This window comes from Triticum urartu, chromosome 1A, assembly GCF_056163025.1.
Source record: "Triticum urartu cultivar PI428250 chromosome 1A, HENAU_Tu73, whole genome shotgun sequence".
Classification (NCBI taxonomy): Eukaryota; Viridiplantae; Streptophyta; class Magnoliopsida; order Poales; family Poaceae; genus Triticum; species Triticum urartu.
In genome coordinates this window covers 377,999,540-378,014,235 of record NC_141873.1, presented here as the reverse complement: position 1 = coordinate 378,014,235, position 14,696 = coordinate 377,999,540, and the positions used below count along the sequence as shown (strand labels likewise).

Genomic DNA, 14,696 nt, shown 5'->3' with positions numbered 1-14,696 from the left:
GAAGGACGTCTTCAGGGCGTCGGCCGGGTCCAGCTTGATCTGGTGGTAGCCGGAGTAAGCATCCAGGAAGGACAGGAGCTCACACCCGGCGGTCGAGTCGATGACTTGGTCGATCCGTGGGAGGGCGAACGGATCCTTGGGACATGCCTTGTTGAGGCTGGTGTAGTCGATACACATGCGCCAGGTCTTGTTCTTCTTCAGGACAAGGACTGAGTTGGCCAGCCACTCGGGGTAAAACACTTCCATTATGAAGCCGGCCGCCAGAAGCTTGGCGACCTCTTCACCAATGGTTCTTCTCTTCTCTTCGGAAATTCGTCGTAGAGGTTGACGGACGGGCTTGGCGTCCTTGCGGACGTGAAGTTTGTGCTCGGCTTACTTCCTCGGGATACCCGGCATGTCCTTGGGGGGTCCATGCGAATATATCCCGATTCTCACGGAGGAAGTCGACGAGCTCGCCTTCCTATTTTCTATCGAGGTGGGCGCCTACGACAATGTACTTGCTGCAGCTGGGGTCTTCTGGGTTGAGCTTCACTTTCTTGATCTCCTTGGAGGGCTTGAAGGCGGCCTCGTCGGCCGGGTCCGAGGTCGGGATCGATGCGTGGAGGCCTCGCCTGCTAGGGCGACGATCCGGTCGAGCTGGCGCCGCTCCTCGGCAATGACCAGCGACTCGGCCAAGTTGGCGCCATCTCGGGCGCACTCCAGGGACTTGCGGTAATCGCCAGTGATGGTGATGAGGCCCTTGGGACCCGGCATCTTCATCTTCAGGTACGCGTAGTGGGGAACCGCCATGAATTTGGCGAGCGCGGGCTGGCCCAGCAACGCGTGATACACGCTGGACAGGTCCACCACTTCAAACCAGATCGGTTCGTGCCAGAAGTGGCTGCCGTCAGCGAACATGACGCCTAGCCGGACCCGGCCAATGGGGGAGCAGGAGAGGCCAGGCACGATGCCGTGAAATATCGTCCGGGTCAGGTCCAGGTCCTCGGCCTTGAGGCCGAGCTTGGTCATCGTGTCGCGGTAGAGGATGTTGATGCTGCTGTTGCCGTCGATGAGGACTCGGGAGAACTTGCATGTGCGCCATGCGACGACGGTGGGGTTGAGGCGAGGGTGTAACCACCCGGACTTGGCATGACTACCGGGTGATCCTCCTGGGTCCAGGTCATCGGGCAATCCGACCAATGCATGAACTCTGGCTTGGCTGGGACGACGGTGTTCACCTCCTGCTGAAGAAGGCACTTGCTGCGATTGTCGTCGCCGAGGCTGGTGAAGAGGACGTAGGCCGCGTTCTGGTCCGGGTAGGCGGCGTCGCGCATCGCGCCGCTAGCTAGAGGCGGCGGTGGAGGAGGTGGCGGCTGTCCAGCACCCGGAGCCGGAGGGGGCGGGACGTCACCCCTCATGATGCGCTTGGTGATGGTGCACTTCAGAAGCGTGTGCGTGGAGGGTCTTGCGCTGCTGTGGTGCTTGCAGGAGGCGTCGAGCATCTGCTCGAAGCTCATGGCGGGTTGCCATGCTATCTTGCCGGTTTGTCGGCGCTTCACCGCCGGGTCTGCCACAGGCTCGGTGGCCGCGACGAGCCGGTTGTCGCAACACGGCGCCGGCTGGTCAGCCTTGCGCTTGTTGTTCTGGTGATGCTGCTGTCGGCTGCTTTCACCGGCCGATTTCGGAGGGGGAACCAGATTCGCCTTGCCGGCTTCATCCAGCGCCACCAGGATCTTCATGGCGGAGTCGGCGTTGGCGTACTTGTCTGCCGTCACCATGAGCGCGGTCATGGTGGTCGGCTCGGAGCGTAAGAGCTTGTGCTTGAGGAGGGTGCCATCTCGGCACCCGTTGACAAAGTACTGGATCGCCTGGACTTCATCGATGCCCTCGCAGCTGTTCCGGAGCTCGGTCCAGCATGCGAGGTACTCGCGGCCGGTCTCCGTATGCCCTTGCACGCACATGGCGAGCTGGCTAGGGCGGCCGGGTCGCTTGTAGGTCCCCGTGAAGTTGCGGATGAAGGCTTCCTCGAAGTCCACCCACGTGTTGATGCTGCCCATCGGCAGGCTGTTCAACCATGTGCGGGCCGACCCTTGGAGCATGAGCGGTGCGTAGCGCATGGCGAGACGAGATTGGCACCGGTGATGCCAATGGTCGTGGTGTAATCGGTGAGCCAGTCTTCTGGCTTCACCGTCCCGTTGTACTTGGGGGTGTCACGGGGGAGCATGAATCCTTTGGGAAAAGGCTCCTCCCGGATGCGGGGTCCGAAGCACGCCGGCCCGATAGCGCCGCTCTCCTCCATCTCCAGGGAGTGAGCGAGCCGTTTGAGGTGGTGGCGAGCATCGGCGTCGTCGATGGCGCGCGGGCCGAGTCAACTTGTGGCAAGGCCACGGGGGGCCGGGTCGGTTGGAGCTGGACGCCGGCCATGCTGGCCGGGTCCGCGCTAGATCTCTAGGACGGGCTCGTTGCCCAATCCATCGGCGGCTGTAGCGGCCGGGTCGCGCCGAGTCCGGGTTCAGCCGAAGTGCGCCTCGCCGGGTGGCGAGGAAGCGGTGTGCAGAAGTTCGCCGGACCCGCCAAGGCGGGCGGAGCCGGATCCCGTCGGCTTGGCAAGCTGGTTGAGGCGGTCCTGTTGGGCGTTGGCGACGTGGAGGAGTTCACGCATCCGCCCGATGTGCTCTTTCAGCTCCTCACCCATGAGTTGGTCCAGGCCGGCTGCGGCTGTCTGGGCAGCGCGCATGTTCTTCGCTGGGGTCTCATAGACGATTGGGACGGCGCCGAGGGCCCGGCCGATCACTCCTCCCTGGGCACGCACATCGGCGACCCGGCTTGGGCCGGCCACGGCGGGCGTGAATCCGTAGGCGGCATTGCGCTCCAGTTGAGCAGCGTCCAGGCGACGCTGAGTGGCGACGAGCGTGTCGGACAGGTCCAGCATCTGCTGGCGCCTTTCCTCGAGCTGGGTTTGGGCCTCGACGACGTTGGTGGTGTTGATTTCGGTGCTGATGGGGATGCGGAGGCTCCGCATTGCAGCGCGCAATGGATCGGACGGCTCGATCTGTTCCACTTTGACCCGGGCTTCGGCGGCCTTCCTCGTCTCGCTTGATGAGGAGACGCCGTTGCCAGTGGCGAAGACCTCCACATGAACCTCTGCTGCACCGACGGGGACACCGCCGCCGAGGGAGAGGGGAGAGTCGGAGTAGCTGAGCACCTCGCTGGGGTACTCGTCGGTCACGAACGCATCGGAGATGCGCAGCGCGGCGAAGGAGGTGGCGAGCGCGCCGATGACGTCGTCCACCAGCGCGACGGACTCGTCGGTGTAGGAAAAGGGCCCCGTCTGAAGCATGCTCCCGGCCAGCTCCTCGAGCTGCCCCACAGTGGGTGCCAACTGTCGTGGTGGGCGCACGGCAGATGCCAAGGGATGGCTAAAGAGAGGAGGAGGCTCGAGGGCGCTGGTGGGCTCCAGAGGCGAGGTTGGCATGAGCGGGCACGGGACACCGGACATACCCAGGTTCGGGGCTCTCCGGAGAGATAATACCCCTAGTCCTGCCGAGTGTTGTTGGATGATCGATAGTACAATGTCGCTCCTGGAGCTGTATGGAAGAGGAAGGAAACTGGCCATGGCTTAGGCAGTTCCCTCTCCTTGGGTGTTACTAACTTGGAGAGTGTGATGGAATGAGTACTCTATTGTGTCTATATCTCTCCTCCCTTTCCCTGCATGAGGGCTCCTGGGGGGTTTTATAGGTCAACCCCCTAGGGGTACAATGGTAATGTTACAAGTTGGTGGGTCCATAGTGTTGGCGTCCGGGGACCCGGGCTGGGTCCCGCTGAGGGCTTGTGGTTCGCCGGGTTCCCCTAGGTGCGGGCCCCACGTGCCTAGGGGGACTGTGCGCCGTCTTGTCAATCGTTAGGGCGTGGCCGAGTCGAGTCATGCACAGTGCTCTCCGTCAAGTCGCCGCTTGCTGTTGTCAGCGATGGGGCGGGGGCACTGCAGCCACGCCAGCCTTGGTCAGCGGGCAGGTAAGGAGCACTATTGCTACGTACCCGCTGACCAGAGGCATGGGCGGGGCAATGTTGCCTCGGTCATCATTGATTGAAGCCTTGTCCCATCGCACGGCCTGGATGGGATGGGTGTTGACCCGTGGCTGGATTGCGTAGCACGCCACTGGTGTTGCTGTCTTGTTGAGGAAGCTTTGGTCGTGCCGGGTTCGGCTGTCTTGCGCTAGTTGTTGAGGCCAAGTCGACATGTCTTGCCAGGTCGGCTAGTTTGGCCGGCTTGCGGGGCTTGGCTGGGTCGAGCGACCCGGCCAAGCGCGTGCCGGTATTGAGGGGCAGTGCTGACCCCGTTGTTTTTGAAGAAGATCCGGGTTCCTTTGCCTGCTCGGGGTCCACCCCCCCGACAGTCGTGGTAGGCGCGACCATGATACGGGTTGCTGGCAGCCCTTGGATCTGAGATCGAACGGTCGCATGCTAAGTTGCTGAAAATTTGTAGAATAACCCTCCAGGATAGGATATTAACCCATAGGTCTAGAATCACGCCAATAGTTTGATCTCAGATCCAAGGGCTCTCCGAATCCTGTATCATGGGAGAATGGAAAGCTTCGTATCACCTGTAATTTTCCCGACGCTTGACGTGCGAACACACAGATGCATGAAGCCATTTAATTGGGCGTCGAGTAGACATGACATCTAATTGGGCCCCCATAGTACTGTGCATGAATCCATTTATCCACCAGGCAAGGCACTACCCTGACGTTCGCACGCCCTACTCAACATTTTTACAATTGAAAAACCGCTAGCAGTTCACTCATACTCATCCCCGGAGGCCCTTTAACATTATGGTAGTTCACTCCTAGTCGTCACATCCTTTCACATTACGACAGTTCTACTAATCCTAACCCTCCTCCCAAATCTATGGCGTCCCAAATCTCCATGATCGGCGGTGAGTACAAGGTTAGAACCATCACCGGCGATGAGTTCGATGTCATCTACACCCGTTCTTCCGCGATGGGGAAAGGATGCCTTGCTCGCTTTAGACACATGTTCTAAAACTCAAATGATGAGTGGGTTGCTGCGCTAGATGTTGAGTACACCACAGCCCTGGACAAAGAGAAGAATCTGAAGGAGGAAGAGAAGATGAAGCCCGTCGTGATCCAAGTTTGCATGCATAACTTGTGCTTGGTCTACCACATATGCCATGCTGACGTTGAGTGCGAGGAATTTAAGAAGTTCCTCGCAGGCGGCCTAGTCAAATTCGTTACTGTAGACTTTATGACCGATAGAAGAATCCCGGGTCGGATAGGCCTCGTTGTAGGCGAGCCCTTCGACCTCCAGAAGAATGGGCTGGTGCCCTCCCGTGATCAGCATTCAATGCTGACCCTAGCAGGAGCCATGGTTCATCCTTCGTACGGCAAACTGAAGAAACCTCCACCCAAGTTTCATCGTCATGCATGTTAGTGGAATGTACTAGATATAGACTACATCCAGTATGCTGCAATGGATGCCTACCTTTGTTTCAATAACTACAAGGGTCGGATGAAGAGCAAGAGCCAAGTGTGCGGTTCAAGCAAAGAAGTATCAGCCAAGAGGAAGAGGGACAAGGAAGAAGTCGAGCACGTGGACGAGGAGTCTGAGTAAGGTGGCAGTGTTGTTGCTCATGGTGGTTCTAATGCAGTGTCTATCGGATTGGTTGCTTAGTTTAATTTCAGGGGTGCTTAGTTTTATTTGAGGGGTGTGTTGTGCTGAGCCCCCAGCAGAACTATGTTATGTTCCTTCTTGTTACTTTAACTCTTCAGTACGTACATACTAGTATTTCTTACATTTCATCTTTTAGTTGGTATAGTACTACCACTCGTTTCTTCACGTTATATATGGCCAACATCATATAGCCGGTTGTTTAGTTGTCAAAGAATTTTAGGGTGCTTAGTTTTATTTGAGGGGTGTGTTGTGCTGGATACCATTATTGTGACTCAAATCTCTTTTGCCATGTTATAATGACATAAATACCTATGGACCAACATGCTAGCTCTCCCTCTATCTTACTACAATACAATAAAGTGTGGGGCCTACTTGATCCCAACATCGTTCTTATTTTTTTGTAAAATTATTCGCTTGGTTACTCCTGACAAGCGGGGCCACACTTATCATTGTGAGAATCGGCTTATTTTTGTCATATAACATGGTCAACGGGTTTGACGTGAAAATAACAATGTCTAATGGCATTTTTGAGCAAACATCTGAACGATGGCATTTTTGAGGTATGTAATTGCATTTTTGAGCAAGCATCTCACAGATCAATGGAATTTTTTAGTAGTTGTAACTTCTGATGGAAAAACTAAGTAGTGATACACAACTAGTGGCATAAATAATAAGAACCCAAGAATTAAATAGGTGTGCTAATTTCTTTAATAGAATTTAGCACCCCATTTAATCACGTACTAGCTTTTTTAATAGTACTATATGCATAATTTGGTGACGAGCACTCTCTATATGTACCACCTTTTTTCTTTAATTACATCTTGTTAGTTTTGCTCCATGGTGCAATCCATCGATACTACTACCGTACAATAGTATACATTTTTTAAAAGGCTAGAGGGCGGGGTAGTCTCCCTTGGTCGGTTTCACGAGAGGCGAGGGCCTTTGTGATTTGATGGCTCATTACCGCTGGAAGGCGGGGCCTTGTGATTTGACTGCTCGTATAAATGTTTTCGATGACCTAAGTAGGAGCAAAGAACCGTGCGGTATACTCAAGTTTTCCACTAGAGTACTAGTACGACGAAGGAGCACGAAGCACGGCAGCCCAGTGCCATATGGCGAGAAAAACTTATCTAATTTTCTAGTCATCGATCCCATGGCACCGCTCATCATTAGCATTGTTCTATTCATGCCTCACAGAGAATGTGACATGTGCGGCGAAACACCCGAAGCAAAAGAAAAACACAGGAGAAAAAGATGAATCACCACCCAAAAAGAAGGAAGACACACACACAAGTCGAGGGCGCTGCTCTCTACTACATGAAGGGTTGTTGGCCGCGGAGTCGTAACTGCTTCTTCATTGCCTCCACGCCCTCCATCTCCTTGCGCATCACCTGCGCCATCTTCTTCATTCTGTCCATGATGCGGGATTTCTCGACGTGAGCCTTCATCATCTGTTCCACGGCTGCATTACGTACCTTGACAGCAGTCGGGTGCTCTATGCGGAGTTTCGCCAACTCCTCCTTCTGTTCCATGACGAGGGCCTGCAACATCTTCATCGAGGAACTACTCTTCTCATGCAGCTTCTTCCAGCCGGCATTCTCCTCCTTCAGCAGGTCGAGCTCATGGCAGAGCTTCGCCTTGTCCTCTTGAAGTTGTAGGATTTCGCCGGTCGCCTTCTTATCCGAGGCAATGCTCTTCTTCAGCAGCATCACCAAGTCAGCGGTCAACTCCCCCTGCTCATTGAGCTTAGTGGGAATGTCATCGAGGCTCTCCTTCAGCAGCTCCACCAAGCCGTCGATGAACTCCTCCTGCTTATTGAGCTGATCGGGCATGTCATCGAGGGATAACGACTCCAGCGCTGCCAGCTCGACATGTTCGCCTCCGCAGCTAGGGCGCTCCTGGGAGCCCTCGCCTCCATGGCTAGGGTGGTCCTGGGAGCACTTGCCTCCATGGCTAGGGCGCTCCTGGGAGCCCTCGTCTGCTCGTGAGAGATCTTTCGAGGTTTCTGTAAGGCGGCGAGCCCTCTCTTTTTTTCCCGTGGCCTTGGTTGCCGCTCCCTTGTTACGAGTAGTTCTCGACCTAGAGCTCTGCACACCGGCCATGCCAAGGAAGGACGAACAATAAAGACTTATGAGGAGGAAGAGGTAGAGTGATTTTTGGCTAGGTACTAGTTCCCCTTTCTATAACCTAGTGCTAGCACTAGTACTAAAACCTCCATAGTGGGAAGACGTTCAGGTTTGATATGTAGTACTAGGTGTGAGCAAGTTTGCACTTAATTATACTGTACATTTTGGAATGAGATGGGAACAAGCTAAAGATTAATTGATGGTTTTGGTTTCGAGGCCCGAAACGGCTCCCGATGAGTTTCCTGGAACACAAATTTCAAGTAATATTGGTCAAATATGGTCGCACAAGTCAGTGATGTAACTGGTTTTACATGTCCAACCAAGCCGATGCGTGTCGCGGGTCCGACCGACCGTCTATTGGTGCGACCGACTGTAAGTATTACGCGATGGATACTTCTGGTTGTGGCTTTGGGTGGTTGTCACGACCAAGCATTCAAAACTAGTGATAAATCAATTACCATCTTTTTCCAAACGACCAAGTATTTTCACAGGAATACAATACATATAGATGGAGTGATTGTCACGGTTGCAAACCGCCATGGTGCCCCAAGTTCACTACAGCAGCAACCGAGTAGGTCACTGCATCGCCGGTGGGGAAGGAGGGCAGCTCACCTCGCCTATGATGCATGCCCAGCGGCGCCGCCGCAGCTGGTCCCGCGATTTGGCTTCTCCTACCACCCATTTGAACAGTTGCACTGGCTGCTCATGCCATTCCGCAGGCATGTGTGTTCTTTCCTCCATAGTTGACTCCGTGAATATGATCTCTACCATTAGCCCTAGCTCGAAATCAACGTGATGCTTCCAGAAGCTGACATCCCTCGGCATCTCTCCCCTGAGATTGACTTGTGCCTCTGCCATGTGATGCGCCAGGCGCAACTCCTTCGAAGTTCTCTCCAATCGATGGGACGCTTCCTCGATCTGATTTTCCCTTGCTGCCCACTACCTGAAACGCAGCCTTGACATGTCCTCCGGCGCCACCGATCTGTGATTCTAGAGCAATGGATCCCCTCTAAAACACATGTGGGTTTCACTCAAAGGCGGCAGTGCTGCGGGCCGCAGCGAGAGGGCAGCCCGCGGGATCCTGGGATCTAAGGGCTTATCCATGGTGGGATCCTCCATGGATGGATCTGGTGGGCGAGGCGAGGATGTGAGCCTAGGCGCTCGGAGAGCCCTACGAGGCTAAGATAAAGATAGTACTAGTACTCCACTCCGCCCATATTTAAATACAAAGGTCACCAACAGTAGCCCTGGCAAAATTGATCATGCTGCCTGCGTCCTGGTTTATTGCCCCCCCTTTTTTGTGCCACTCTTTATGACATGCATAAATATTATGTTACTTAAAAAGATGGCCAAAAATTGGCACATCATACGAAGGAGACCAATGGACGTAGCAACCCATGATTTAACTACTCGCATGCACACAATGGAGTAGTAATGTATTTCTCAACTACTCCCTCCCTCACGTCCACTCAATTTGCATGCACTGTATTAATTGACCATCAATGAAGTGGAGGACTTTACATGCATCAAATTATGACATTGGGGGGATCTTTGTACAAAAAAATGCGTCCCACCGTGTACCCACATGTGCGTTCGAGGGAATGAGTGCATGCGTGCACATCTTCGCTTCGTGCATGTACTGCCAGTGTGCCTGAGAGAGGACGAGCACGTTCTTCTGGAACCAACAACACGTCGCTGTGATCAATCCACACAAGGAGGTCGCGACGCCCTTCAACTTAAACCATTTTACCAGCAATTGATCTAATGATCACATTCATATTAGCCTCAATATATAGTGATGTTAGGGGGGTAGGGCCCTTGCTGCCCCTGTATTCGCCACTGTGCGCGCGTCTAAGAGTTGAAGCGGAAGGCGTGGATGATGAGAGGGGGATGTTGGATATATAATTAATGTGGGTGTATTAGCCATGTAATCCTACATAGATAGGTATAGATTGATCGATGTGTACATGGGAAAGAGCGTGAGACCTCACTAGATATATAGATTGATCGGTTTGTGTGGAAAATTGGGAAAGACCTAGCTATATATACACACACATAGAGGAACATCGATCGTTGCGCATGCACGTGAGAGATAAAGAATGCCCGATATGATGAAGAGGGGAAGGTGTGTGTGTGTGGATGCATGGGAGACCGACCTGAAGACAAAGATTGCATGTCTGCGATGGATAATGTCGAGTGGTAGTGTGTGTGCAGGCATGCATGCACGAGAGAAAGTGGTACAATTGTTGGGGAATGCAGTATTTCAAAAAAATTCCTATGATCACGCAAGATCTATCTAGGAGATGCATAGCAATGAGAGTGGAGAGTGTGTCTACGTACCCTTGTAGATCGGAAGCGGAAGCGTTAAGTAATGCGGTTGATGTAGTCAAACGTCTTTGCAATCCAACTGATCAAGTACCGAACGCACAGCACCTCCGCGATCTGCAGACGTTCAGCTCGGTGACGTCCCTCGTACTCTTGATCCAGATGAGGCCGAGGGTGAGTTGCGTCAGGACGACGACGAGTTGATGGTGATGATGAAGTTACCGACGCAGGGCTTCGCCTAAGCACTACGACAATATAACTGAGGTGGAAAACTATGGAGGGGGCACCACACACGGCTAAATATCAACTTGTGTGTCTATGGGGTGCCCCCTCCCCCGTATATAAAGGAGGGGAGGAGGGGGCCGGCCGGCCACAAGGGGCGCGCCCAAAGGGGGGAATCCTACTCCTAGTAGGAGTAGGTTCCCCCTTTCCTAGTCCAACTAAGGCCCATAACTTACCGGGTGGAAGAGGGAGAGGGAAATAGGGGCCGCGCCCCCTCCCCTTGTCCTATTCGGACTCCCCTTGGGGGGGACGCTCCACCTCCTGGCTGTGGCCCTCTATCTCCCCTAAGGCCCACTAAGGCCCATAACTTCCCCCCCCCCCCCGGGGGGGGGGGGGGTTCCGGTAACCCTCCGGCACTCCGGTTTTATCTAAAACTAACCGTAACACTTCTGGTGTCCGAATAACATGGTCCAATATATCAATCTTTATGTCTCGACCATTTCGAGACTCCTCGTCATGTCCGTGATCACATCCAGGACCCCGAACAACCTTCAGTACATCAAATCACATAACCCACAATACATATCGTCATCGAACATTAAGCGTGTGGACCCTACTGGTTCGAGAACTATGTAGACATGACTGACACACATCTCTGGTCAATAACCAATAGCGGAACCTGGATGCTCATATTGGTTCCTACATATTCTACGAAGATCTTTATCGGTCAAACCGCATAACAACATATATTGTTCCCTTCGTCATCGGTATGCTACTTGCCCGAGATTCGATCGTCGGTATCATCATACCTAGTTCAATCTCGTTAACAGCAAGTCTCTTTACTCGTTCCGTAATGCATCATCCCACAACTAACTCATTAGTCACATTGCTTGCAAGGCTTATAGTGGTCTGCATTACCGAGAGGGCCCAAAGATACCTCTCCGACAATCGGAGTGACAAATCCTAATCTCGACCTATGCCAACTCAACAAACACCGTCGGAGACACCTGTAGAGCATCTTTATAATCACCCAGTTACGTTGTGACATTTGATAGCACATTAAGTGTTCCTCCGGTACTCGGGAGTTGCATAATCTCATAGTCATAGGAACATGTATAAGTCATGAAGAAATCAATAGCAATAAACTAAACAATCATTGTGCTAAGCTAACAAATGGGTCTAGTTCATCACATCATTCTATAATGATGTGATCCCGTTCATCAAATGACAACACATGTCCATGGCTAGGAAACTTAACCATCTTTGATTAGTGAGCTAGTCAAGTAGAGGCATACTAGGGACACTCTGTTTGTCTATGTATTCACACATGTACTAAGTTTCCAGTTAATACAACTCTAGCATGAATAATAAACATTTATCATGATGTAAGGAAATATAAATAACAACTTTATTACTGCCTCTAGGGCATATTTCCTTCGGTCTCCCACTTGCACTAGAGTCAATAATATAGATTACATAGTAATGATTCTAACACCCACGGAGTCTTGGTGTTGATCATGTTTTGCTCGTGAGAGAGGCTTCGTCAATGGGTCTGCAACATTAAGATCCGTATGTATCTTGCAAATCTGTATGTCTCCCTCCTTGACTTGATCATGGATGGAATTGAAGTGTCTCTTAATGTGCTTGGTTCTCTTGTGAAATCTGGATTCCTTTGACAAGGCAATTGCACCAGTATTGTCGCAAAAGATTTTCATTGGACCCGATGCACTAGGTATTACACCTAGATCGGATATGAACTCCTTCATCCAGACTCCTTCATTTGTTGTTTTCGAAGAAGCTATGTATTCCGCTTCACACGTAGATCCCGCCACGATGCTCTGCTTAGAACTGCACCAACTGACAGCTCCACCATTCAATAAAAATACGTATCCGGTTTATGACTTAGAGTCATCCGGATCAGTCTCAAAGCTTGCATTGACGTAACCGTTTACGACGAGCTCTTTGTCACCTCCATAAACGAGAAACATATCCTTAGTCCTTTTTAGGTATTTCAGGATGTTCTTGACTGTTGTCCAGTGATCCACTCCTGGATTACTTTGGTACCTCCTTGCTAAACTAATAGCTAGGCACACATCAGGTCTGGTACACAACATTGCATACATGATAGAACCTCTGGCTGAGGCGTTGGGAATGACTTTCATTTTCTCTCTATCTTCTGTAGTGGTCGAGCATTTAGTCTGACTCAACTTCACACCTTGTAACACACGCAAGAACCCTTTCTTTGCTTGATCCATTTTGAACGTTTGCAAAACTTTATTAAGGTATGTGCTTTGTGAAAGTCCAATTAAGCATCTTGATCTATCTCTGAAGATCTTGATGCCCAATATATAACCAGCTTCACTGAGGTCTTTCACTGAAAAATTCTTATTCAACTATCCGTTTATGCTATTCAGAAATTCGGTATCATTTCCGATCAACAATATGTCATCCACATATAATATCAGAAATGCTACAGCTCCCACTCACTTTCTTGTAAATACAGGCTTCTCCAAAAGTCTGTATAAAACCATATGCTTTGATCACACTATCAAAGCGTATATTCCAACTCTGAGATGCTTGCACCCGTCCATAAATGGATCGCTGGAGCTTGCGTACTTTGTTAGCATCTTTTGGATCGACAAAACCTTCCGGTTGGATCATATACAACTCTTCTTTAAGATATCCATTAAGGAATCCAGTTTTGACATCCATTTGCCAAATTTCCTAATCATAAAATGCGGCAATTGCTAACATGATTCGGACGAACTTAAGCATAACTACGGGTGAGAAGGTCTCATCATAGTCAACTCCTTGAATTTGTCAAAAACCTTTCGCAACAAGTGATCTTTATAGACAGTAATATTACCATCAGCGTCAGTCTTTTTCTTGAAGATCCATTTATTCCCTATGGCTAGCCGATCATCGGGCAAGTCAACCAAAGTCCACACTTTGTTCTCATACATGGACCCCATCTCAGATTTCATGGCCTCAAGCCATTTCACGGAAGCTGGGCTCATCATCGCTTCCTCATAATTCGTAGGTTCATCATGGTCAAGTAACATGACTTCCATAATAGGATTACCATACCACTCTGGTGCGGATCTTACTCTGGTTGACCTACGAGGTTCGGTAGTAACTTGATCAGAAGTTTCATGATCATTATCATTAGCTTCCTCACTAATTGGTGTAGGAATCACTGGAACTGATTTCTGTGATGAACTACTTTCCAATAAGGGAGAAGGTACAGTTATCTCATCAAGTTCTACTTTCCTCCCACTCACTTCTTTCGAGAGAAACTCCTTCTCTAGAAAGGATCCAGTCTTAGCAACAAATAACTTGCCTTCGGATCTGTGATAGAAGGTGTACCCAACAGTCTCCTTTGGGTATCCTATGAAGACACATTTCTCTGATTTGGGTTCGAGCTTATCAGGTTGAAGCTTTTTCACATAAGCATCGCAACCCCAAACTTTAAGAAATGACAACTTGGGTTTCTTGCCAAACCACGGTTCATATGGTGTCGTCTCAACTGATTTCGATGGTGCCCCATTTAATGTGAATGCAGCCGTTTCTAAAGCATAACCCCAAAATGATAGCAGTAAATCAGTAAGAGACATCATAGATCGCACCATATCTAATAAAGTGCGGTTACGAGGTTCGGACACACCTTTATGATGTGGTGTTCCAGGTGGCGTGAGTTGCGAAACTATTCCACATTGTTTCAAATGAAGACGGAACTCATAACTCAAATATTTAGCTCCACGATCAGATCATAGAAACTTAATTTTCTTGTTACGATGATTTTCCACTTCACTCTGAAATTCTTTAAACTTTTCAAATGTTTCAGACTTATGGTTCATCAAGTAGATATACCCATATCTGCTCAAATCATTTATGAAGGTCAAAAAATAACGATACCCGCCATGAGCATCAACACTCATCGTACTGCATACATCAGTATGTATTATTTCCAATAAGTCTATTGCTCGTTCCATTGTTCCGAAGAACGAAGACTTAGTCTTCTTGCCCATGAGGCATGGTTTGCAAGCATCAAGTGATTCATAATCAAGTTATTCCAAAAGCCCATCAGCATGGAGTTTCTTCATGCGCTTTACACCAATATGACATAAATGGTAGTGCCACAAATAAGTTGCACTATCATTATTAAACTTATATCTTTTGGCTTCAATACTATGAATATGTGTATCACTACTATCGAGATTCAATAAAAAATAGACCACTCAACAAGGGCGCATGACCATAAAAGATATTATTCATATAAATAGAACAACCATTATTCTCTGATTTGAGTGAATAACTGTCTCACGTCAAACAAGATCCAGATATAATGTTCAT

General features: G+C 50.4%; 1 protein-coding gene across 1 annotated transcript; it reads right to left on the bottom strand.

Moving 5' to 3' along the window:
• Positions 1 to 528: 528 nt before the first annotated feature.
• On the bottom strand, positions 529 to 1,008 carry LOC147991314 (uncharacterized). Its single transcript, XM_087538622.1, has one exon. It carries the CDS (start codon positions 1,006 to 1,008, stop codon positions 529 to 531), a length of 480 nt encoding a protein of 159 aa, XP_087394748.1.
• Positions 1,009 to 14,696: the final 13,688 nt, after the last annotated feature.

Bases quoted from the DNA above. Each gene is read 5' to 3' on its own strand.
- LOC147991314 (XM_087538622.1), bottom strand. From the start codon at position 1,008: ATGACCAAGCTCGGCCTCAAGGCCGAGGACCTGGACCTGACCCGGACG.